This window comes from Hippopotamus amphibius, chromosome 8 (assembly GCF_030028045.1).
Source record: "Hippopotamus amphibius kiboko isolate mHipAmp2 chromosome 8, mHipAmp2.hap2, whole genome shotgun sequence".
Lineage (NCBI taxonomy): Eukaryota > Metazoa > Chordata > Mammalia > Artiodactyla > Hippopotamidae > Hippopotamus > Hippopotamus amphibius.
In genome coordinates this window covers 4,059,680-4,084,727 of record NC_080193.1, presented here as the reverse complement: position 1 = coordinate 4,084,727, position 25,048 = coordinate 4,059,680, and the positions used below count along the sequence as shown (strand labels likewise).

At 50.7% G+C, this 25,048-nt stretch overlaps 2 protein-coding genes across 4 annotated transcripts in view; one reads left to right on the top strand and one right to left on the bottom strand.

Annotated features, from left to right (window-relative positions):
- Positions 1 to 16,374, bottom strand: PES1 (pescadillo ribosomal biogenesis factor 1). Of its 3 annotated transcripts, none has more exons than XM_057746346.1 (15): positions 16,253 to 16,374; positions 13,580 to 13,659; positions 10,194 to 10,347; positions 8,930 to 9,039; positions 7,389 to 7,560; positions 7,215 to 7,304; positions 4,693 to 4,809; positions 4,502 to 4,576; positions 4,202 to 4,291; positions 3,920 to 4,050; positions 3,407 to 3,532; positions 3,095 to 3,279; positions 2,375 to 2,655; positions 2,085 to 2,243; positions 1 to 520 (listed from the first exon to the last, which is right to left on the bottom strand). In XM_057746346.1, exons 1-15 carry the CDS (start codon positions 16,274 to 16,276, stop codon positions 437 to 439), a joined length of 1,878 nt encoding a protein of 625 aa, XP_057602329.1. In that variant the 5' UTR covers positions 16,277 to 16,374; the 3' UTR covers positions 1 to 436. The 3 variants fall into 3 exon arrangements, with proteins under 3 accessions (XP_057602329.1, XP_057602328.1, XP_057602330.1); XM_057746345.1 differs by having other exon boundaries at positions 2,085 to 2,246; positions 16,253 to 16,372; XM_057746347.1 differs by having other exon boundaries at positions 2,085 to 2,246; positions 2,375 to 2,637; positions 16,253 to 16,372.
- A 597-nt stretch (positions 16,375 to 16,971) lies between these two features.
- TCN2 (transcobalamin 2) overlaps positions 16,972 to 25,048 on the top strand; it is a 31,630-nt gene continuing 23,553 nt past the window's right edge. Inside the window, exons 1-2 of the mRNA XM_057746883.1 lie at positions 16,972 to 17,075; positions 20,103 to 20,242. The gene's annotated coding sequence lies outside the window, so the exon portion shown is untranslated. The remainder of the gene's footprint in view (positions 17,076 to 20,102; positions 20,243 to 25,048) is intronic.

The window sequence follows — 25,048 nt, the reverse complement described above, 5'->3', positions numbered from 1 at the left end:
TTCAATTGGCTACAAAACTCCAGCCATTTAATAACAAATGCTTCCCCACCCTCCTCCCATGACAACACTGGGAGAATCATGGGTCCAACCACGCACAGGGGGCAGGGGGTACAGAAAGTCAGGGTGAATGGGAGCAGTCAGTGAGAGGCTGGTTGGGTCCCGCCACCGGTGTCGCTTGACTCTTGGGAGTATCATGTCGGGCCGGGCACAGAGGCCTCTTCTCTGCCCAGCCACCAGCAGGGAGCTCCATCCAAAGGGGACTGGGGCTGCCCATGGGCCCAGCCAGACACTGTGAGAGGAGGCCAGGGCCGGCAGAGGGAGGAGACGAATGAAAACAGAAGAGACCCTGGTCTGTCATCAAGCCCAGGCCCTCTGGGTGCCTGTGCCAAGTCCAGCTGTCAGGAGCTGGCCTCGCCCATCGCGAGGCTGCCGTCACTCACACCGGCCTTGCCTTCTTGGCCTTCTTCTCAGACCTCACAGCCTCGTCGTGGGCTTTCCGCTTCTCCGCCAGTTTGTTGGCCTGTGAGGAGAAAGGGGAGGAGGAGGGTGGGAAAGGGGACTCCCCCTTCTCCCACTCAAGGCCACCCCTTAAAAGCAGAGCTTCCAGAAAAGCTAACAGGCAAATCACCATGGGGATAAAGCAAGCCTATCTGAAGAGCCTCAGGTGCGGACCCATGCCTTCACCTCTGCCTTAATGACTCTATTATTTTCTGGGCCCAGGGCAAGTCAGGAGGAGTGCAGGCTCCCAGAGCTGGAGGCAACTGCCCCATTGACCCCCTTCACTTGGCAAAGCTGGGGGCCATTCAAACCTTCACCAGGAGCTGCTGGGGAGGGGTCAAGCTGGAACAGCCTTTCCCTGGGGCCATATGGCAAGATCCATTCCAAAACAGGTAGGCCTTTCAACCTGGCAATTATACTCCTAAGAATTTATTGTGCAGAGACACTTGGAGGTAGGCAGAGAGGTGCTCAAGAGTGTTTTCTGAGAATGACTAAAAAAGGGAGACAACCTGATCCTGCCAGCAAGAAACAGGCCACGCACTGTGTGACGCCATGGACACTTCATGCTACGGTTAAATGACAAACACACAGCAGAACAACCTACAGGCGGACCTCAGCGATAATGTGGGTTTGATTCCACCCACCACACCAACAAAGCAAATACTGCAATAAAGGGAGTCACATGAATTTTTTGGTTTCCAGTGCATACAGAAGTTCTGTTTCTGCTATGCTGATGTCTATTAAGTATACAACAGCATTATGTCTAAAAACACTATGCGTCTACATTAATAAAAAATACTTCATTGCTAAAAGCACACTAACCATTATCTGAGCCTTCAGTGAATTGTAATCTTTTCGCGACAGTAACATCAAAAAACACTGATCATAGATCACCGTAACAAAGAGGATAATGAAAAAGTCTAAAATACTGTGAGAATTGCCAATGCCACTGGTGACACAGAGACGTGAAATGAGCAAATGTTGGAAAAATGATGCTAAACAGACTTGCTGGACACAGAGTTGCCACAAACTTTCCATCCATAACAAACTCGCTATCTGTGAAGTGCAAATAAAACGAGATCTGTCTGTATGTGCAGCACGACACCACCCCCCCCCAGATCATGTCTGTGTTATTACACGCACAAAAGAAACCTGGGGGGCTGTTACTGCAGATCACCCCAAGGGCAAGACTGTGGGCCACTTTCACCTCCACTACAGAGTTCTGGTGTGCACACAACTTGCTAAAAAAAAAATTTTTTTTTTTTTTTTAAATACTGAGTGTACCCGGCTTTGTGAACGAGAGAAAATAAAACAGAAGCTTAACCAAAACCTCCCACAACCCCCCCCGGCTTCACGCACTTCTGTAAATTTCAGGCCCCCAGTCTGCTGGAACAGCTCTGGCCCCAGACCCCAGCAGACTCAGAAACTGCTGGGTGCAGGAAGAATGACACCAACATGCCCAGAGCAGGTGGGCAACCACCGAAAAACACTAAGAGAGGGCCCAGAGTCTGCTGGGGAGAGCCAGCTGGCCTCGAAGCTCAGCCGCGTGGCCCCCGCCGGAGCCTCAGGCAGGGGAGGAGACCCACCTCGCGGATTTTGCGCCTCTTGCCAAACATGATCTTGTTGTAAAGGTACTTCTCCCGCTTCTTCATCATCATGATGGCCAGGCGCTTGGCCTCACTCTCCTCCTCCTGGGCCAGCCGCTGCTTGTCCTCCAGCTTCACTGTGCCCGCCATCACCCTGGGCTTCTGGGGACACAGGGTAGACACTTGTGGATGCAGGCTGACCCCTACCCTCCTGCCCCAGCCCCCTGGCTCCCACCCTTCTGGCACCAAGATGGCCAGTGGGACTGCTTCCCAGGCCTACGCCCCGGTACCTTCCCCTCCATCCTTGGCTCCTCTGGGGCCGTCCGTTGGGCCTCCATCCTCCCCTCTGTCCTTGGCTCCTCTGGGGCCGTCCGTTGGGCCTCCATCTTCCGTTCCATCCTCCGCTCCTCCAGGGCTGTCAGTCGGGCCTCTTCCTCCTTTTCCGAACCAGCTTCCATGTCTTCTTCTTCCTCCTCTTCTTTTTCTTTCTCTTCATCACCATCACCTTCATCGTCTTCCTCCTCAACTTCCTCTTCAGATTCATTCAAATTTCCTACAGAGCCAAGGACGTCTGAACGCCCCGGGAGCCCGCTTTTGCCCTGGCGGCTTCAGCACCAGGCACCACCCTCTTCGGCCATGCAGATGTTCCAAAGGCAGAGCAGGGCCGTCTCCCCCACAGCCCGTCTGGTGCCCCCCCCACAGGCCCAGCTGCCTCCAGGCCCTCCACGCCTCAGCTGTGCTGCCTCCAGCGGGAACTTCCAGACCATTCTGCTCAGTCACTCCAGACATCGAGTAATACCTGATTACAGGACACAAACGTTTCCTCCCCCTAAGCCATACTACTCCAAGGAGGGTTTCAAGGGTTGCGTGCCCCTGCTGCCCTGTTCTCTGGAGCTTGCCGCCTTTGTAGCCAAGAAGGGAAACAGCGAGGTGAAGCCCCCAGAGCCGAGGCCAGCCTGGAGGCGCCTGTCCGCTCCGCCCCCGCCCCCCACCAGCTTCCTCCCACTCACCTGGGTGCCTGCCCTGCTGCAGGGCCAGCAACTTCAGCTTCTCAGGGGGCACATAATCGCCTTCCTTCTCTGACACGAAGGGCGAGAGGTGCGGGGGCAGCTGCACCCCGGGGAAGTAGTCTGCCACAGGCAGGAGGAGCCGCGCATTCACAGAGTCAAACACCCACTGGGGCTGCACGTAGTACCTGCGCAGGGCAAGGGCACAGAGCCATGGCACACCCGAGACCCCACTGCATCTGCAGGGCCTGGAGACAGACCTCCGCCCCCAGAAACCCAAACAGGCGGAGGAAGACGAGGGCCTTGGGGGCCTACCTGCCGATGACGGGGGTCTGCTGCCCAGGCCGGTCGACAATTTGGTGGGTGATGCTGGAGTCTGTGATGTCATAGGTGGCTCCGATGCACAGAGATTTGTCCCAGGACACGTTCCCCCCAAAACTCCTACAGGCACAGGGGGAGCCCACAAGGGTACTCAGGCATGAGGTGCCCATCGTGGGATCTGCTGGCCCACAAGCTCACCTTCCTAGAACACACCTGTCCCCTTCACCCCCCCAGGATCCCCTCCCCACAAACTGGCTGCCACCTCCAGTGGAGACCTTCTGCCCTAAGCTGGTGAGGAAGCGATGCCAGCTGCCCTCTGACGGGTGCTTCCCATGTGCCTGGGGCATGCTGAGCTTCCCATGCCCGTTCTGTTGAATCCTCACAACAGCCTTAAGTAAGCAGAGGATACTGACAGCAGCCCAACTCCACTGATGTGTGTCCAGGGCTGCCCTGTCCAGGGCAGGACCCAGCCCAGTGTGGCACAGCCAGTGCCGTTGGTGTCCGGACCTGATGACAAAAGCCAGGGCCTCTCGGGGCACCTCGCGGTTCAGGAAGAACTTCAGGCCCTCAAACAGCTTCCTGTGCTTGTCCTGCGCCTCCAGCTCCTTCCTGCGATCCTCCTCCTGCGCCGCCATCTCCTGCCGAGAAAAGGGGCCCCTCACACTCTCAGGCCTGCCCGCACCCCCACTGGAGGCAGAGGCTGGAGACGAGCCCTCCCCAGCTTCCTTCTAAAGCCCTCAGTCCCCCAGCCGCCCCGCCCCCCCTTCCAGAAGGCGGCACCGTCCTCACCCCATCAGCAGGAAACTCATCCACCTCGGCTTCCTCCTCCTCTGCTGGCACGACCACACGGGCCAGACTAGCACTGAGGGCAGCCAGCTTCTGTGGGAAAGAAGCAGGGCTGCAGGGCTGCTGCTTGCGGGTAGGGGACTCTTTGCGGGGGGGGGGGGGGGGGGGGGGTGTAGCGCTGGCAGTTCTGGGATGGGTATCAGTGGCTTTGGCCCTGAGACCACCCATCTAGCCATGACCACCCCCACAGGCCAGGAACCACCCTTCTGGAGGATGCAGGGCCAGCAGTGGAGGCCCCCTCACCTCTATCGAGCTCTCGGAGTCCAAAGCGTAGGTGTCCTCACGGGTCTTCGCTTCTACGTGGGCCTGACCCTCGAGCTGGGAGGCAGGGGAAAGGTCAGAGGAGGCGCATGCCCACAGCCCTCACCTCCATGTGGGGAGAGAGGCCGTGGCCCCTGCCTGGCGGGAAGGCGCTGGGCCGGGCTGGGCCCTACCTTGGGTGGGTAGTGCAGGTTGAGCGACTGGTAGAGGCGGAAGTTGACGAAGCCCAGCAGGGTGGTGTAGAACTCGGTGAAGGTGGCCATGACCCTGTAGTCCACGTCTGTGGGGTGCTGGGGACACAGGAGGCGCGTCAGCACCGTCAGTGCAGACAACCCGTGCAGGGCGGGGGCTCCAGCTGCCCAAGGACCAGGAGTCCCCCCAGGGCGGCCCCGCCCTCAGGGCTCTGCCCCCCAGGAAGAGGCCGAGCGGTGTGTCCCCACCCAGGAGCGTTCTGGGCACCCGTGAGGCTCTGGACGAGGGTTCCAAGGGTTGTCCTGGAGGCCAGTGCCAGGTCCCCGTGCCAAAAAGGGGACGCCAGGAGTGAGCAGAGGGAAGCCCTTGTCACCCCGTCCCCAGCCGGTCTCCCCCTCTCCCTGCAGGGCAGACTTCTGTCCTTGCCGAGGCCCCTCATGCCTCGCTATTACCCATCCCACAGTCTTCCTTCAGTCGTCCCCGGGGCCAGTCCATGAGCACCTGGGGGCCCGGCTGGGACAGGCGGCCCTGGAGCAGCCCATCTGCCCGGGTGGGGGCACTGGGTGGACAGCACTCAGCGCCTACAAAGCCCTGGTAGGAGCCCTGGGACGGACACTCAGAACTCAGCGACCCTGCCCTGGGCCCAAGCTGCAGACAAAGGCCCGACCCAAGGACCCAGGATAGGCTGGGCAGCTGCCTGGCTCAGCCCCAGGGAGCTCTTGAGAAATGCCGTCTGCTTGCGGCAAAAGCGCAGAACAAGCGGGGGCACAGGAGGGCTCGTCTTTAACCTTGAGATGTTGATAAAACAGGGCAAGAATCTGAGACCCAGACCAAAGTGCCTTCACCCCTGAGCAGCACTGCCCCTCACACCAGAGAGGCCAGCCCAGCCTAACCAACTCCCGGGACCTGGGCGGCGGGCGGGATACGCCGAGCAATGACGAAATCCATACCGACCACAGCATCCCCCCCGTGTCCGCGTACCTGTGACGCTGAACTGCCTTTCCGCCCTGCCGGCAGGCAGTGCCTGGGCTGTGGGGGCGCAGGGGCCAGGAGGTGCCCTGCCTGCCCCCCACTGATACCTCGGTCCTTCCACGAGCGTCCACCGGGGCCTTCGGTGGGCCTGGGAGCACGTGAGCAGTGACTCCCCCCACGGCACAGCAGCTCCCCCCCAGCCCCTACTACCCGCCTGGGTCCTGCTGCCGGGAGCCCAGCACTGGCTGCGTGGGGGGAGGGGGCACACAAGGACCCCAGCTATGACCCAGGACTGCTCTCCCATCCCCCTGCCGAGAGGAAGCAGCGGCAGCAAGCTGGCCAGAGAGAAAGGAGGACCCGTGCCCTCCCCGTTCCTCCAGGGCCAGCTGTGCGGAGGCCGGCCTCCACAGCGCCCTATTCACCACTGGCAGGACAGACAAAGACCAGTCTGAGCAGCGTGGGGGTGGGACATCAGAGAGAGGGAAGGGGAAGGAAGGAGAGGGAGGGCCAGAGAGGAAGGAGGGAGGGCAGGGCAGAGACGGCAGGAAGGACAGAGGAGAGGAGGGACGGAGAGGGGAGGAGGGAAGAGCACAGACGCGCGCACACGCCTGCCCCAGGGAGTGGGCACAGGACGGCTGCGGGCTGGGGCTGCCCCCGACCCACAAAGCCCACGGGCTGCCACCAATCGCCACGGCTGCCCTGTGCTCAGCGTGGGTTCCAGCCCGAGCCCCCCAGCCCAGAGCAATGAGCAGGGGCCCAGCAGAGCCAGACCACCGGCTCAAGCGCCGGCCAGCAAACCCGCCGTTTTTCCCGAAGGCACCAGTTGCTGCTCAAAGCCGCAGCAGGAAGCGGCGCAGATGCAGGCGCCCTGCCGGGTAAGCCGGGTGCCCAGCCTGAGACCACATGGGGACTAGAGGCTAACCTCCACACAGAGGCCAAACCAGGATTTCTCTCAACGGATCCTGCCAAAATGTCCCATCGTCTTCAAAAAAAAAGATAAGTAGTGCCACTACTAAGCAGTGCTCCTCTCGTGCTCAGCCTCCCCAATCTCACCCAGCCCCCAGCCCTGGGTGGGGGACGGCAGTGTGGGTGGCGGAGCAGGGTGAGGACCCGGCGGGTCGGAGGGCAGGGCCGGGTATACAGGCGGTGCTCGGCCCCGGCAGCCGCTCACCGCGCACGCTTCATTACACAACCCCCAAGGGCCAAGCACCAGGCATTTTTAAAGCTTATTTTTTTCTCAGATTCTAACGACAAAGCTTAGAAGGTGGAAGCACGTTATTAACTGGGTTCAGAGAGGGAAGGAAACACGTCCAAGGTCAACCAGCTAGCAGGCACTGGAGCGAGGCTGGCTCCGGCTCTCCTTATGATGCTGTACAGCACACTCCCCAAGCCTCCCACCCTGGGGCTGGCACTCAGGAGCCCAGCTGGTTCTGCAGGACAGGGACTCCCCCTTCACCCACACAGTCATCTCTGTCTAGAACCAGAGAGGAAGCAACGGCCCCACAGAACCCTTCCCCGAGGGCACACTCACGTCGTGGGAGAAGGTGTAGGGCGTGATCCACACGATGGGCTGGCCCAGGACCTCAGCCTGGTAGTAAATGCCTTTGATGGACAGGAAGACCTGCGGTGGAGTGGGGAGCAGCACGGTGAGGACATGGTGCGGCAGGGCGGGGGGCTGGGTCCCGCCGGGTGGCCCCGGGCTCACCTTGCGCAGGGCACGGGCGGCGATGACGTAGTGCATGAACTCCACGGCCAGGCGGCGGCACAGCTGGATGGTGTGCACGTGGCACTTGCCAGTCCGCGGGAAGGTGGAAAAGAGGAAGCACATGGAGAGGGCGTCGTCCAGGTCCCGCAGGGCATCTATGAACGTGGGGTACCTGTGTGGCCAGGAGGGCGGTGCTCACAGGGTCGCTCAGCATGGGCTCCGAGAGGCCCCCAACCTCACTGCCCCACCTAAGAGACCACCCCAGAGACCCCATTCCCCACGCCAGGCTCTGCTACCGCTGTCTCCTGAACAGGGAGCCAGGCAATGCCCTGGGGTCAGAGAAATCTGAGTCGGGATGGGCCGGCCAGGTCTTCAGACACAGAGCAAGATGGAAGAGAGGCCCACATGGACCTCTAAGAACAGGAGAGGCACTTGGTTTCCTGGTTCAGAGCCCAGAGCCTCAATCGGCACCCTCTGGCGCCGGGAGGTTCCTTGCTCTCCACCTCACACACAAACCCAACAACCCTGGCCCTTCCTAGGAATAGCACTGGCCACTCTTTCTTAAGCAACAGCTGAGAAGTGGGTGACGCAGAATGGGACGCCACCACACTGCCACCTGGTGTGAGCATGAATCCAGACTCTTGCTTTTTTCTTGTGCGTTTTTTTTTTCATTTGTTCCACTGGACAGCTGTGTGACGCTTGCCACCTCTCCGTTAGAGGAGGATGTGTGAGGAGCACGGGCAGTCCTCGGGCTGCCCAGCTGGTGGCCGCAGGGCTGGGGTGAGAATACCTTCCAGCTCCCAGGCCAGGGCTGTTGCCCTGCTAGCCCATGGCTGGCCCGCGACTCAATGAAGCCAAGTCCCTTCAGCCTGGACCTAAGTGTTCCCGAGCCAACAGCCCCCAAGAGAAGACGGACATTCAGGCAGCCCAGAGTCTCTGAACCTTACACTACTGCCGTCGTGGGCCAGGCTGTTCTGTGTCATGGGGCTGTGCCGTGTGCTGCGGGCAGGCTGCTGGGCAGCACCCCTGGCCTCTACTAATTCAATACCAGCAGAGCCCCTGCCACCCAAGTCACGAGAACCAGCAGTGTCTCCAGACACTGCCAAGTGTCCCCACTGATTCAGTCAGTGACTGAGGGGGACTGCTGAGACGGATGCGCAAGAAACAGGTACGATCAGGGATGTCCAGCCACGTCTTCCAGGACTGACCACGCACCCCCTGCGTACCCCCAGGTGTCAGGCTCTCTCTAGCAACAGGGCTTCTGTGCTTGCTGTTTGCTCTGCCTGAACCACACCTCCCCTGGCTGGCTCAACTGTCTTCCCCCAGAGACCTCCTCTGACATGCCTGTAACGAACGTGCACCCTCCAGTTCCCTTCCTGGTGACCATCCCGCATGGCACTGGTGTGGACTTGCAACCATTAGAACAACTTGCCAGTTTGTTTTCTGGTCTGCTTCCTCCAAAAGGATGCCAGCTCTGTGAGCAAGGTCTCAGCCGCGTTCCCCACTGTAAGCCCAGCACCAGGTCAGAGCCCCCAGCTCACCGCTCCTTGACGATGTGGTCGAGCTTGTAGTTGGGCTTGTTGTCCTTCAGACGCTCCACCGTGTTCCACTCACTCTTCCCATAGGCCTTCCGCAGCTTCCGGACGAACACCTGGAGAGAGGAGGACACCACTGATGCGGGGCTGAGGGCTCCCGGACACCCCTTCCATGGAGGAGAGATGCTCGGGGCAGGAGGACTCTCCGACCATGGCTGTCTGCTGGCACAATCTGCCCCCTCAGCCCAGGATTTGCACAACAGCCACCACCACAGAGCAGCAAACCTGACCCACCGTGACAGCAGTCAGCCCCCTGACCCTGTTGACGGATGAAAAGGGACTCAGATGTGCTGATTCCACATGTTTCCATGGAAGTGTCACATTTTCAGCCCTATTTTCCAACTGAGAAGCCAGGCAGATCAGGGCCAGAAGGTCGGGCCAGAAACACCCGTCTGCGTGTTTGTGAAACAAGCCTCGGGCCCATGTGTGGGGCTGGGCCACACAAGGAAACACAGCTGAGGCCAACGGTGGCCCCAGAAAGTCCTCTAAACTGACCAACTGCCTTCCCCGAGCACTTTAGGTCAGGCCTGCCCTCTGTGCTCTTCAGAGGCTCAGAGGCCGGCTCCGCTGGGGTCGTGAACAGCAGCTCTGAGACAGCCAGTCCCACAAGGGGCCCACTTCCAATGCAGTGAACCGAGGGGGCTGCAAAACGCAGCAGCAGGACAGGTCCAGCCACCCACTCGGCCGGCTTTGGCGAGAGGGATGCCAGCAGCTGCACCCTCAGCCTGGCCCTGCTGCTCAGCGACGGCTATGGTGGCAGCAGTCTACTCTCAACTATTTGCATTTGGTATAATTAGGTTTCTACTTTCCCTGTGATATTCAAGCATTTAACGGTTTCTATTTGAGGAATGAAAAGCTTGGTCTCCTGGGAGCGATTCCAGAAAGAACCCAAATAGGTGTGGTTTCTTTGCTCAGAAAACACACCAGAGAGCCCCTGAAAGACCACAATCTTTGCCTTAGAGGCAATACATTTACTCTTTTCTAAAAGAACCAGGGGAAAGGGAGGACAGGTAACGATTATCGGCCGGGTTCTGGGTAAGTGATTCCCACACCTGAGATCTCAGTCAATCCCCCCAATTCACTTTTGAGGTAGAATTCCCTCACAGTTTGCACAGGCTTGCTCAGAGAGCTCAACCTACCTGAGGTCAGTGTTAGAGGGTCTGCAGAGAGCGGGAAGGGACCCATCCAGACCCTAGAGCCCAGGCCTCACCTTGTACTCCCGGAACTTGTTGACGATGGGTTCATGGAGGAGGAATTTGATGTCTTTGATAAGGTAAAAGGTTCGGGCTGCCGTGGAGCCCTTGTTGACCTTCTTCTTGTGTTTGGGTTCATGGGGATAAATGCCCTTCAGGATGCACAGCCGCCTGGAAGACAAAGGCCATTCCTTCTATCAGCAAATGTGCTGAGCACTGGCCACACTGGGCCTGGAAAACTGCAGTGGAAAGGGAACACGGGAGCCCTGCGCTTTGGAAAACGCACATCCCAGTGTAGGAGTCTGACAGTCACGAGCTCCCGAGAAACATAGTGGAGACTGTCCAAGCACAGGACTCAAACAATCAGGATCCTGACCGGGGCCAACTGGCAGGTACATCTTTCAGAAGGGGAGTCAGGAAAGGCCTTGCTGAGAAATCAACATTTCAGCCACATCCAGGTAGACCTCGTTTTATTGCGTTTCACTTTATTGCACTTTGCAGATATTGCATTTTCTTTTTAAAAAAAAAAACAAAATGAAGGTTTGTGCAACCCTGCACTGAGCAAGTCTACTGGCACCATCTTCCCAGCACTTGCTCACTTCACGTCTCTGCGTCACATTTTGGGGATTCTCACAATATCTCAAACTTTTTCAGCATTTTCATATTTGTCATGGTGATCTGTGATCGGTGGTCTTTGATGCTGCTACTGTAATCATTTTGGGGGCACCACAAATTGCACCCGTATAAGATGGTGAATTTAACCAACAAACGTTGTGTGTGTTCTGACTGCTCCACCTGACCGGCCAGTCCCCAGTCTATCTCCCTCTCCTCGGGCCTCTCTACACACTGGGACACAATATTGATATCAGGTCAATAAATAACCCTACAGTGGCCTCTAAGTGTTCAAGTGAAAGGAAGAGTCCCACATCTCTCCCTTTAAATCAAAAGCTAGAAATGATTCATCTTAGTGAGGAAGGCATGTTAAAAGCCAAGATAGGTTGAAAGCTAGGCTTCTTACCCCACAGCCAGCCAAGCTGTGAATGTAAAGGAAAAGTCCCTGAAGGAAATTAAAAGTGCTACTCCAGTGAACACATAAATGATGAGAAAGCAAAACAGCCTTACTACTGATATAAAGAAAGTTTTAGTGGTCTAGACAGAAGATGAAACCAGCCACGACATTCCCTTAAGCCAAAGCCTAATCCAGAGCAAGGCCCTAACTCTCTTCAATTCTATGGAAGGCTGACAGAAGTTAGGAAGCTGCAGGATAAAGTCTGAAGCCAGCAGAGGATGGTTCATGAGGTTTAAGGAAAAAGGCCGTCTCCATAACATATAAGTGTAAGGTGAAGCAGCAGTGCTGATGTAGAAGCTGCAGCAACTTATCCAGAAGATCCAGCTAAGATAATTAACAACAGATTTCCAAAGTAGATGAAACAGCCTTATATTGGAAGAAGATGGCTTCTAGAACGTTCATAGCTAGAGAGACGTCCATGACTGGCTTCAAAACTTTAAAGGACAGGCTGACTCTCTTGTTACGGGATAACACGGCTGGTGACTTTAAGCTGAAGCCAATGTTCATTCACCATTCTGAAAATCCTGGGGCCCTTAAGAATTATGCTAAAATCTACGCTGCCTGTGCTCTAGAAATGGACTAACAACGCCTAGATGACAGCACATCTGTTTACAAAAAACATGGTCTATGACTATTTTAAGCCCACTCTTGAGATCTACTGCACAGAAAAAAGTTTTTTGTTTTTTCAAAATATTACTGCTCACTGACAATGCATTTGGTCACCCAAGAGCTCTGATGGAGATGTACAATGAGATGTATGTTGTTTTCACGCCTGCTAACAAAACATCCATTCTGCAGCCAACGGATCAAGGACTAATTCTAACTTTCAGGTCTCAATTAATAAAATAAATAAATTTCGTAAGGCTATAACCACCACAGACAGGGATTCCTCTGATGGATCTGGACAAAGTAAATTGAAAATCTTCTGGAAAGGATTTACCCTTCTATATGCCATTAACAACTTTCGTGATTCAGAAGAGATCAAATATCAACATTAACAGGAGTTTGGAAGAAGTTGCTTCCAACCCTCAAGGATGACTTCCAATCCTGAGGGGTTCAAGACTTCAGTGGAGAGAGTTAACTGCAGATGTGGTGGAAACAGAAAGAGAACCAGAATTAGAAGTGGCCCCTGAAGGTATGACTGGACCACTGCAATCTCATGATACAACTTTTTTTTTTTTTAAAGAGAATTTTTGTCCTTTTTTTTTTCTCTCGCTGTGGCACGTGGAACTCCCCCGCCAAAGGATCAAACCCATGTCCCCTGCATTGGAAGCATGAAGCCTTAACCACTGGACCGCCAGGGAAGTCCTCATGATACAGCTCTAACAGATGCTTCTTATGGAAGAGCAGAGAAAATGGTTTCTTGAGATGGAATCTACTGGTGAGGAAGCTGCGAAAATTGTTGAAATGACAACAAAGGATTTAGAATATTACATAAACATAGTTGATAAACCAGCAGCAGGGTCTGACAGAACTGACTCCAATTTTGACAAAAGTTCTACTGTGGGTAAAATGCTTTCAAACAGCACTGTGTGCTACAGAGAAATGATTCATGAAAGGAAGAGTAAATCGATGTGGCAAACTTCACTGTTATCTTATTTGAAGAAATTGCCACAGCCACCCCAGCCTTCAGCAACCACCACCTTGATCAGTCAGTAGTTAGGGCTAGACCCTTCACCAGCAGAGAGATTACCATGCACTGAACACTCAGATAATGATTAGCAATTTTTAGCAATAAAGTATTTTAAATTAATGCATGTTCATCTCGTTTAGACATAATACTACTGCACACTTAGCCTACAGTGTAGTGTAAACGTAACTTTTACACGCACCGGGAAGCTGCTTCATGGTGATATTCACTTTACTGCAGTGGTGTGAAACCCAATCCACACCATGTCCAAGGTCTGCCTATAAAGGGCAGAGGGAAGAGCATCCCAAGAAGGACAGAGGCTGTAAGAGTGGGAGGTGCTGGGTGCATTTGGAAGATGAAAAGTGAGCCAGGCGACAGGATGCAGGGTGTGGAAGAGTCTGGACTGGACTCTCCAAGGAGCTGAGAACCCCCAGCTACAAGATCAGAGGTCACTACTGCCAGAAGGGAGAAGATGGGTGACAGAGACCCAGATAAGAGAGCAGCAGTGCACTGGTGGCATGACCCAGTTCTCCAGCTTCCCCATGGACCACACCAGGCAAAGCACAGCTCACTAAAGCAAAGCCAGGCAAGAAAGAGAAGGAATATCAGAATCCCAGAGCATGCAGCAGTACAGTTAGGAGAGGGATGAGGCTGAGTTTTCACTGCCCAGGCACCCGAGGTCCCCCTCTCCTCTCCAACCTCACCTGAAGTCGGCCAGGCTCAGCTGCAGCTTCTTCCGGGCTTTGTTTCGGGTGATGTAGTTTGTGGCAGAGCCTCGTTCATACTTGGGGAGGAAAAAAATCAGTTCTGCATTACTAATGATTGCAGTGACTGACAGCAACCTCTAGACACTCCTCATGCAAGAGGCGACTATTACTCTGAATAAATGGCTAAGAGGCTGTGGGGAGGGAGTGCCCCTGCACTGTCCTTGCAGCTGTCAGCACAGAGGACACTTACAACTGCATAATGCAGGGACCATGAGGTTGCTGTGGATCAGGTTCTATGCCAATCACTTAATAGTAGCTGTAAGTACTGACCATCATGATTACTGATTTGCACACATTATTTCATTTAATCCCCACAACACTGTGAGATGGGCGCCATTAAAATTCTCACTTCACAAGGGAGGAAAACAGGCTCAGTAAAATAACCTGCCCAGGTCACACAACTTTTTAAGAGCTGGGGCTAAACAGACCTAGGTCCAAGTCCAGAACCTGAGTGCCTCATCCACTAAGCCAGTGTTCTCAACTTCTTTTTCATTATAACCACCCCCCTACCACCAAAGGCCTTTTTATACCTTTCTCTCCCTTTTAATCACCCTTTCTCACAGCCCCATAAAATGTTAATACCATAGATATACTGTAGATATATTTATGTAATGTGGTCCTTTAGAGGGCCACACATCATAATATTTAAGATGCCCCCCAACCAATTTTTGTTTCCTTGCGGATGACACCATCAGGTCTAAAATGCACGCTCTAAGCCACACAGCCTCCCTCCTTCCCCATTCATTCATTCATTCATTCATTCAACAGACTACTGTCTGTTGTATGACAGACAAGACCTCTACTATGTTCCAAGCGTTTAGCAATCTGCTAGGAGGGTAAAGACAAAAGGCCTGGTCTCTGCCTGCCCCCAAAGAGCATAATGTCTTCTGCAACCATCTGGACGTCTGTGGTGCTAAGATGCTGTCTCACACTCACATCTCTGCATCCCCAATGGAGCAGCAGTGCACTCCCTGAAGTGCTAATCAAGCACGTCCTTCCTAAATGAGCTCTTCCTCTGGATTAAGACAGCATAGGCCTCGATGGCCAGGTCCAGCTCTAAAGGGACAAACCTGAGCCTCCTGAGGGGTATGTTTATGAATAAACACAGTCAAGAAACATGCCCTTTGTTGATTCTTCCCTTTAGATGTTTATTAATTGCTTATCGGGGATCAGGCCCACGCCAAGTCCAGGGATACATACATGACTTGCAGACTGTCTTAGGGAAGCTGCTTTCATTAAAATTGTTTTCCATTGCCCTACACTGTCGGCATTCTTATCCTTTCAAACATTAAGGGGATAATCATTGTCAACTGAGGTGATTACTCCCTGTGTGTATGCGGGGGATAGATTCACTGTTAGGTGCTAATGCACCTAGTGGGTAAGAGGTCTGGAATGCTGCTAAACATCCTACAACACACAAGACAACCCTCCCACAACAGTTTTCTGGCTCAAAATGTCAAAATGATTGTGAAAGCCTGCTTTAAAGACTGTCATGCTTTGTTGGGAATTCCCTGGCGATCCAGTGGTTAAGACTCTGAGCTTCCACTGCAGGAGGCCCAGGGGGCCCAGGATGGATGCCAAAAGCCACTGGGCACAGCTGAAACAAAACAAACAACAGCAGCAAGAAGTGCCATGATTTGTTTACATATCTGCACCTGTGTCTCAAAGTCAGGTTTTCTACGTTATATCTTTGTAGTTCCAATCGCTAGCACTTACTGCACGCTCAACACTGTGCTGGATGAAAAACAAACGGGCAGCAGAAACTTTCCAGCTAAAGGAAACAATCGAGGCAACTACATCTTCCTCATCCTCAACCCCTCACTGACGTCTTCATGCCACCGAGGAGATTCTCCATATGGCAACAAGAACAACTCCTTGAAAAACAGATCATACTACGCCCCCTTTAGTTGACTCTTACTACTTTTTGAATAAAATCCAGTCTCCTCACTGTGCCTGACAGACCTTCCATGACCCGGTCCCTGTCCAATCCCAGCTTCATCAGATGCCATTCTTCTCTTGGTTTACTATACCCCAGCCATCCGGATATCCTTTGAGTCCTTGCATGCCTTTTCCACCTAAGCGCCTTGCCGCTTAGTCTCCCCTGCCAAGCTTGTTTGTGGTCGTTTTATTTGGCTACTTACTTTAGTGTCTAACTTCCCCACTAAAAAGCGAGCTCGGGGAACGCAGTGACCACAACTGGTTGCTTATGTCTCCATCCCCAATGTCTAGGACAAGGTCCGATTCAGCAGAAAAAGGAGTCATGAGTTTTAGAGATGACGAACTCAAACTAATGGTGAGCTCTAAGCAATGCTCATCACTCTTCCAGTAAACAGCCTCCGGCTCGGCCTGTTGTGGGGTGCAGGTGTGCTTGGTAACCTCGACTCTCTTTCACAGCTCTACCCCAAGGTCCTTTCCTGGATTTTACAGAAAGAGTACTGCCATCCTCGGACCCCTTTTGGCTGCTGTCTCCCGCTGCGTTGATCCCAGCCGCTTCTGCACCCACGGCCGGGGAAAGGCGCAGCCCCCGGGTCCCATCGCTCCCGTCTCCTACCTCCTGGGGCATCCCCGGACCCCCGCCCCGGCCCCCCGCCGCGGCCTTCCCCGCATCACCTTCTTCTTCTCCAGGCCTCCCATGGCTCCACGCGGAAGGATCTACAATCGCCACGCGCAGAGACACCGCCACTTCCTCCCGCACGTGCCCTGCTTAGGGCCCCGAGGCCCCCACGCCGCCGGCCTGCGCGGGCTGCCCACGGAGGTGCCTGATCGAGCCTAGGGAAAGATGGAAAGTTCCTCCTCGAGATTTACAACGAAACCCCCTGGAAAAAATCTCTAAGGCCGCTCTTTCGGGCTCTTTCCCATCGATGAGACTGTTGCAGACATTGGTAATGTTTAAGCAACGGCGGATATTCAGGCATTTCTATAATCATCCTGATGACGGGCGCTTGCCGGTTGAGCCCCGTTGCATGTTGGGACGGAAGGAGGCGGAAGGTTTAGAGGCGGCGCAGCGCCTCCTGGGATGCAGAGGGGAGCCGTACGGCAAGGTGCCGGAGCACGAGTTGCGTTGTCACGGTAACGGTTGCTAGGCGTCGTCGGAAAATGTCTCCCTTGTCTGAGAGGCCGCGGTGGCCGGAAGTGAGGCTGCTCTCGCTTCACGATCGGCGTTGCCTTTTCCTGCTGTCCATTCTCTGTTACCGAGATAAATGAAGCAAACGCTGACTTTTTTTCCTCACAGCGGTGGAGAGACTCGAGAGGCCACCTACACCTTGTGAGCTTTAGCGGAAGGTTGAAAAATGACGAAAGGCACAACGCACGTTTAATGTGTATGGACAAATTTTGAACTTTTAATGTGTATGGACAAATTTCATATTGTGTTCCTCAAAGAATAGTTACAAGATTTATACAAATATTCACACCAAGTGGCGTGGTCTGGGAAGTAAGTAAAATTTGATGTTTTCTTCCTTCAGGCCTCTAAGCTCCATTTGGAGATTGCCTCAAATTTCTATTTACTTATTTGTTTATTTGTTTGTTGTGTGGGGTCTTCCTTGCTGTGAGCGGGCTTTCTATAGCTCCAGAGAGCAGGGGCTGCTCTTCGTTGCTGAGCCTGGGCTTCTCAGTGAGGTGTCTTTTATCGTGGAGCGTGGGCTCTAGGCTTGTCGGCTCCGCAGTTGTGGCTCACGGTGCCTAGAGCGCAGGCTCAGTACTTGTGCCACACGGGCTTAGTTGCTCCGAGGCATGTGGGGTCTTCCCGGACCAGGGCTGGAACCTGTGTCCCCTGCATTGGCAGGTGGATTCTTAACCACTGCACCACCAGGGAAGTCCTGCCTCAAAATTTTAAATTTGAGGCCCTGTGAATGTGACCTGACCCAAGGTCGTGGTCATAGAACTCACCCTTTAAAGGTAAATACAGACATTAAGCACTGGCCAGTGCTTGTTTTGAACAATGTGTGTTTTATTATGTACTTTCAATTAAAGCTAAAATAAAATAAAAACCTAGTGATTCTACACACAACGAGAAGTGAAATGAAATGAAAGCTGGGAAGGCGAAGGCAGAGGTTGGTGCCATCACGGAAGTTCCAGTGGGTGCAGAGGTGGTGGTCTCTATCACATCTCTGTTCAGTTCATCAGTCTGGTGTCTGCAGAAACTGGATTGATTCTGGAGAATGACTAGATTACTGTGGACTCGACCAAGTAATAGCCCTGATCACAATTGCTGTGCTTGAAATTGTTGCATTGCTACAACAGACTAATAAGGCTTGAGGTATTATGGTTTGCTGCTATTTAGCTAGTGCATTCTTTTCCTTTACACTTAAGAAAAGAGGAGCAAAAACCGTTCTTATTCTCATGGAACTGACAATAACATTCGTTTAGTTTTACACTGGGGCTGTGTTAACTCTCCTGCCCTCTGTCATAGAATCAGTCTGAAGAGATCTGGATCATTGGAACAGCCCACAGATGTGACACTGGTCTTTTATACTAATATCATGCTGATCAAGCAGGACAAGTATAGAGAGGGCTCTGAAGCAGGTCTTGGCTGCATAGCAAAGAGTGGCCCACTTGGACCATCAGATCCCGCAGACCCTGCACTGTTGGTGGAGTCAGTGGAGGGAAAGATGCAGTATGGGGCTTATGACAAGCCCCAGTGGGAGAATCACAATGCAGAACTCTGGAATTCTTGGGCAAAGTCATGCCATCTACTACAGAAAAGTATACACCATGGAAGAAATACCTCCTGGTTTGTTACTGAGCCCTGGTAAAAAACACTTGGCCATTGGGCACCAAGTGACCAAGTTCAGAACTGCCAATTGTGAGCTGGGTTATTTTGGACCCACCGAGGAATAAAGATAAATGGGTCCAGCAGAGGTCATTGTAAATGTAATTAAGCCCTCCTGGGACCAGAGGGCACAAGTAAGCTGCATGAGCAGGTAGCCCAGGCCCCCTGTTGCACGCAACAGTTTCTCCAAAATCCCTTCCCCATTTGCACCTAAGCCTGTGTGGAGGTGCCACATGACTAGCTGAACGAGGAGGAAAAGACTCAAGCTTGGTTTATGGACAGGTTGGCTCACTACACAGGTGCAAAGCAAAAATAAAAATAGATCACAGCTATGTAGCAGCCACTTTCAGGGTTGGTCTTTTTTTTTTTTTTTTAATTTGGTTGCGCTGGGTCTTAGCTATGGCCTGCGGGTTCCCTAGTTGTGGCATGCACATGGAATTTAGTTCCCAAACCAGGGATCTCCCCCAACACTGGGAGTACGGAGTCTCAATCACTGCATCACCAGGGAATTCCCCAGGGTTGGTCTTGAAAGACAGCGGAGATGGAAAATCTTCCCAATGGGTGGAGCTGCAAGCAGTCATCTACTTCATCTGCTTTTTCTAGAAGGAGAAGTGGCCCAAGTTGAGAGTACAGATAGGTTCTTGGGCAGTGGTCAGTGGTCCGGCTATCTGATAGGTGATCTGGAAGGAAAAGGACTAGAATGTAGAGATAAGGAGGTCTGAGGTAGAGGCATGTAGCTGGACTTAAGGATGAGAGCAACAGAGAAAACCCAATATGCCACTATTCCTTGAGGAGACTAACTGGCCAATTGATGGTAATTCAGCTATGGTGGACCTTTCTGTCCTGGAAATGTCACCAGTTTGTCCTCAGAGAGATAGATACCTAACCTGGTCAAGGGTCTGCCTTGTCTGCCTTGCAGGGTCTCAGCCAGCACCACTATTCAGCAGCCTATGGAGTGCCTGGTCTACAAGCATGGAATCCCACATATCATAGCCTTCAGCCAGGGACCCGTTTTACATGCAGGGAGGTGTAGGCGTAGGCCCATGGCCCTGGGATCCCATGGATAGACCACCCACTGCACCATCGAGAGACAACCAGCATCACAGAATGCTGGAATGGCCTTCTGCAAGCATAGCTGAGGTGCCAGCTTGCAGGAAATACTCACAACCAGATTAACAGCCAAGGTGACATTGCAACATCGTTCCCCACACCTAGACCCACAGGCAGTGCAGTGAGAGCCGATGGAAACTGTCTATGTGAGTGCCAAGTTACACCCCATGAAAGGAGGAGAGAGGACAACAGATTTTCTCATTTCTACCTGCGGGACAAAAACAGCTGCCTTCTCCCCTCTTGAAAGGAGAGGGAAAAACCTCTGCTCCTTGGAGACTGAATGAAAAGGATCGTAGACACTTACCCTAGCCTGTTGGAATGTAAATGCATTGCTTCAAGAGCTGAATAAGCCTCAGTGTCTGGCTTTTTTGACCTAGAGATGATTGGGATGTATGGACTTGATCCCTTTTGACAGGGAGATAGCTATCTAGTCTTTTTGGAACATTTGGGAGTTTACATTGGGAACTTCACTCTGGGGCCTAGTCTTGGCTGTAACCCGTTTGACTCCTTCAGGGAGATAAGTTCTTTATCCTTTTGTTTCTTTCTCCTCCCCCTCCTTCTCCCCCTTCCTCTCCTCAGGATGTGGCATGCAGAATGGAACCCATGCTCCCTGCAGTGAAAGCACACAGTCCTAACTACTGGACTGCCAGGGAAGTCCCTAGTATCCTTTTGGATAAGACCAATTGACTATACAAATGGCTACAGATTAAAGTCTTACGGTATGTGGAAAGTAAAATGTTTTTAGGGGAAGTTAAAGCAAGCATTTACTCTTTATATTGTATACATTTCCACATCTCAGGAGGCTAGGGATTTTTACAGGACTGAGACATCCATGGAGGTTTTAGTTCCCTACATGCTGTGTTTTCTTTTTTGCCTGGCTTCTTCTTCTTCTTTTTTTTTTTCTTCTAATTTTATTTTGTTTTTGGCTCTGTTGGGTCTTTGTTGCTGTGCATGGGCTTTCTCTAGTTGTGGCAAGCAGGGGCTACTCTTTGTTGTGGGGCATGGGTTTCTCACTGCAGTGGCTTCTCTTGTTGCAGAGCACAGGTTCTAGGCTTGCCGGCTTCAGTAGTTGTGGCACGTGGGCTCAGTAGTTGTGGTGCATGGGCTTAGTTGCTCCATGGTATGTGGGATCTTCCCGGCCCAGGGATTGAACCCGTATCCCCTGCATTAGCAGGTGAATTCTTAACCACTGCACCACCAGGGAAGCCCTGTCTGGCTTCTTTCAATCAACATTGTGTTCGTGAAAGTCATCCTTATTGTTGTCTGAATGTTCATTCATGCTAATTGCCGTGTAGAATATACCATACTTTATCCATTCTATTCTTGGTGGAGATTAGGTAGTGCAAAAATTCAGCCAGTTTTGGAGATAGGGTACAGTCCACAAGACTAGTCCCACTTCTGACATCAGTTGCAAGTGCAGGGGTCCCTGAGATCATCCTCAGTTTTGATAATTCACTAGAAGGACCTTCATAACGCAATGAAAGCTGTTATACTCACAGTTAAAAGTTTATTATAGAGAAAGCATAACAGATTAAAATCAGCCAAGGGAGGGACTTCCCTGGTGGTCCAGTGGCTAAGACTCCACGGTCGCAATGAAGGGGGCCCTGTATGCCACAACTAAAGATCCTACATGCCTCAACTAAGACCTGGCACAGCCAAATAAATAAATATTTTTTTTAAGTAAAATAAAATAAAATAAAATCAGCCAAAGGAAGAGACACTTGGGACAAGGTCTAGGAAAGTACCAAACATGGAGCTTAGTCATCCTCTCCCCAGAGACTCAGGTCGGTGTTACTTTCTGGGCATCAATGTGTGACAATACACTTGGAGTATTGCCAAGCAGCGAAGCTCACCAGAGCCTCGGTGTCCAGAGTCTTTACTGGCTCCATAACATACGCATGGTTGACTGCCTGTGTGGCTGATAACAATTTCCAGCCCTCAGGAGGTCCAAGCTGGTATCACATGAACCAAAGTCTCCTTCCTAAAAAACACTGTTACTATCCGTCTGGCTCAAGACCCCCAGTCAAACAAGGACATTCCTGTCAGGCATGACATTTCAAGGGCTTAGAGATTTACCTCCCAGAAACTGAGGGCAAAGGCCAGACCTCTGCTTCTCCTTGCAGTTTTATCAAAATTCACCTTTTATTTTGTTAGCTATATTATTAGGTTTAGAATGGTTTAAAAAAATCTCAGTGAATTGAATCTTTTATCAATATGTGGTAACCCTCTCTTCTGGTTACTGTTGTGTAACAAATCATCTCAAACTTTAGTGATTTAAAACAATAATCATCTTGTTATCTCATGTTTTCTGTGGGTTAAAAATTGGGCATGGGGGAATTCCCTGGCAGTACAGTGGTTAGGACTCCAAGCTTCCACTGCAGGGGGCACGGGTTCAATCCCTGGTGGGGAGCTAAGATCCCAGTGTGTCATGGCCATACATACATATACACACACACATATGTAAAAATTGGGGGTAGGGTCTGTTGAGTCTTATGCAGTTGCAGTCATGAAAGCTGAAATAGTCTGAGGGCTGGAGAAGCTGGGGGCTGGCTGGACATGCCTCTATCTCTTCCGGCAATCGCAGGGCTTCTTCAGGTAGTCATGTAAATTACTTTCATGGGCCAGTTTAGGCTTCCACCCAGGGTAGCAGCCTCAGGGTGGTTGGACTGCTTACACAAGAGCTCTCAAGTGTTGCCATGAGCAAGGTGGAAGTGCGTTTTCTTTTCTGACTTGAAGTTATATATTATCACTTCTGTATTCTGCAACTTACAAGCAAGTCACAAAATCTACCCAGATTCCAAGGGAGGTGATTTAGAATTTGTGGATGAATGACAAAATTATAGAAGACCACAGTGGGACAGGTATTGTTGCACCCATCTTTGCAAAATACAATATGATATACCCTCTTTGTCTCTGTTAATGCTTTTTGCCTAAGATTATTTTATCTGATATTAATATAGCTAAGCCAGCTTTATTTTGGGTGTTATTGATCTGGTATATCTTTTTCTGACCTTTCACTTTTAATCTTTTTGTATTTTTATGTTATAGGAATTTATCTTGAAAAGAGAATATAGCTGGATATTTAAATAACCAACCTGATAGTCTTTGCCCTTGAACTAGACAGTTTAATCCATTTACATGGATTGCGATGGCCGATATATTTGGATTTCTGTCTTCTGTCTTATTTTTGTTCTATCCACTTTTTCTAGGTTTCTTTTTTTCTCCTCCTCCTTTTTGTTTTCTTTTAAATTCTCTCCATACTAATTCTGTTTGCCCCACTACTAGTTTATATACTCTGTTTCTGTTCTTTAAATGATTACCCAAAATTTTTAATTTACACATTGACTTAGCAGATCCTAAAGTTAATCATTATCTTTGTCCTCTTCAGAAATAATAAAAAGATCTTAGTACACTTTAACTCCAATCTGATCCCTCTAGACTTACGTATAGTTGTTGAACTTTATCTTCATTTTAAACCCTGTATGTTACACATTATTGGTATTGTTTTATATAGTCAGTATTTGTTTACATTTATCTGTAGCCTTGACATTTTCTTTGCTCCCATTCTTATATCTTAGACTTTCCTTCTGGAACCATTTTTTTTTCTCTCCTGGAAGTATGTTAGTCAGGTTCTAGTGCAAGTAAAGTCTCAGTTTTTTGTCTTAAAATGTCTTTATTTTACTCTTAATTTTTGTTTTTGAGTGATAGTTTCACTCAGCATAGAATTCCAAGTGGCTAGTATATTCTCTCAACACAATGACGATATCATTCTAGTCTGATCTGGCTTCCATTGTTATTATTGAGAAAATTTCCTTCAGTAGAATTATCATCTCTTTGTAGATGTGTCTCCTTATCTAGCTTGAGATTCACTGGGATCCCTCATTCTGAGGATTGGTATCTTTCCTCACTTCTGGAAAATCCTCAATCATTATATTTTCAAATATTGCCTCTTCTTCTTTCTCACCTTTTCTTCTCTTCTCCTGTAGTTTCCATTAGACTTATGTTGGACCATTTTACTTTATCTTCCATGGCTTTTAACTGCTCACATTTTTTTGAAATCACATTTTTATTTATTTAATTTGCTAAATGAAGCATAAAATTAGTATGAAGGGGCTGATTGAGACAAAATTGAAGTCAATCAGCTATGATATTTGATAAACTATCAAAAAGATGATACTAAGATTTTAGTTTCTACTAAGAACAATTAAAATCAAGATGTGAGTCTGAGCAACTGGTTAAAATAGCATCACTTTTTTTTTAAATTATTTTTTTGGGGGGTACACCAAGTTCAATCATCTGTTTTTACACACATATCCCCGTATTCCCTCCCTCCCTCGACTCCCCCCCCCCACCCTCCCTGTCCCAGTCCTCTAAGGCATCATCCATCCTTGAGTTGAACTCCCTTTGTTATACAGCAACTTCCCACTGGCTATCTGTTTTACAGTTGGTAGTATATATATGTCTATGCTACTCTCTCACTTCGTCTCAGCTTCCCTTTCACCCCCTGCCCCCCCAAAATAGCATCACTTTTAAACTAGTCTCCCAAAAGACCCCCATCCTCCATAAGTTGCTTAAAATCGGTAGATGCAGGGACTTCCCTGGTGGTCCAGTGGTAAAGAATCCACCTTCCAATATAGAGGATGTGGGTTCGATCCCTGGTCAGGGAACTAAGATCCCACATGCTGCGGGACAACAAAAGCCCGCGCAGGCACCACAACTACTGAGCTCGAGTGAGCTTGCATGCCTCAAACTACAGAGGCCACGTGCCACAGCTAGAGGAGAGAAAACCCACACGCCACAACTAAGGAAAAGCCCATGCACTGTAAAGAAGAGCCCATGTGCCACAACTAAGACCTGATGCAGCCAAAAATAAGTAAATAAAAAATAAATAAATAAAATAAGTATTTTTAAAATGTATTTAAAAAATCAGTAGACATTCCATAGCATGGAATGATTTATTTAAGAACACCAGCAAAAGTACCTTCAAAGTCCACAAAAATAATGAGATGATTTTTTAAAAATCTTTATTGGAGTATAATTGCTTTACAGTATTGTGTTAGTTTCTGCTGTACAACAAAGTGAATCATCTATATGTATAAATACATCCCCATATCCCCTCCCTCCCAGCCTCCCTATCCCACCCTTTTAGGTCTTCACAAAGCATCAAGCTGATCTGAGGTGATCATTTTAAAGAAACTCCTTCTTTTTAAAAAAAAAAAAGACTTAATTTTTTTAGAACAGCTTTAGCTTTACTTAAAAATTGAGCAGGTAGTACAGAGAGTTCCCATATACCCCACAGTCAGTTTCTCTTTTATTAACATCTAACAGTAGTATGGTACGCTTGTTACAATTAATGGACCAATATACTTTATTATTAACACACATTATTCAGATTTCCTTATTTTTTAACCTATTATCCTTTTTTTTTCACTTCTGTTACAGGACACCACGTTACATTTAGTTATCATGGCTCCTTAGGCTCCTGTTGGCTGTGACAGTTTCTCAGACCTTCCTTGTTTGCGATG

What these genes read in the sequence shown, in the direction of transcription:
- PES1 (XM_057746345.1), bottom strand. Translation starts at nt 16,276, where the DNA reads ATGGGAGGCCTGGAGAAGAAGAAG. An exon ending in ATGAGTTTCCTGCTGATGGG is followed by an intron (nt 4,051 to 4,201) that starts GTGAGGACGGTG and finishes TTTTCTCGGCAG; the next exon opens with GAGATGGCGGCGCAGGAGGA. An exon ending in AGAGGCGCAAAATCCGCGAG is followed by an intron (nt 521 to 2,084) that starts GTGGGTCTCCTC and finishes TTCTCCTCACAG; the next exon opens with GCCAACAAACTGGCGGAGAA.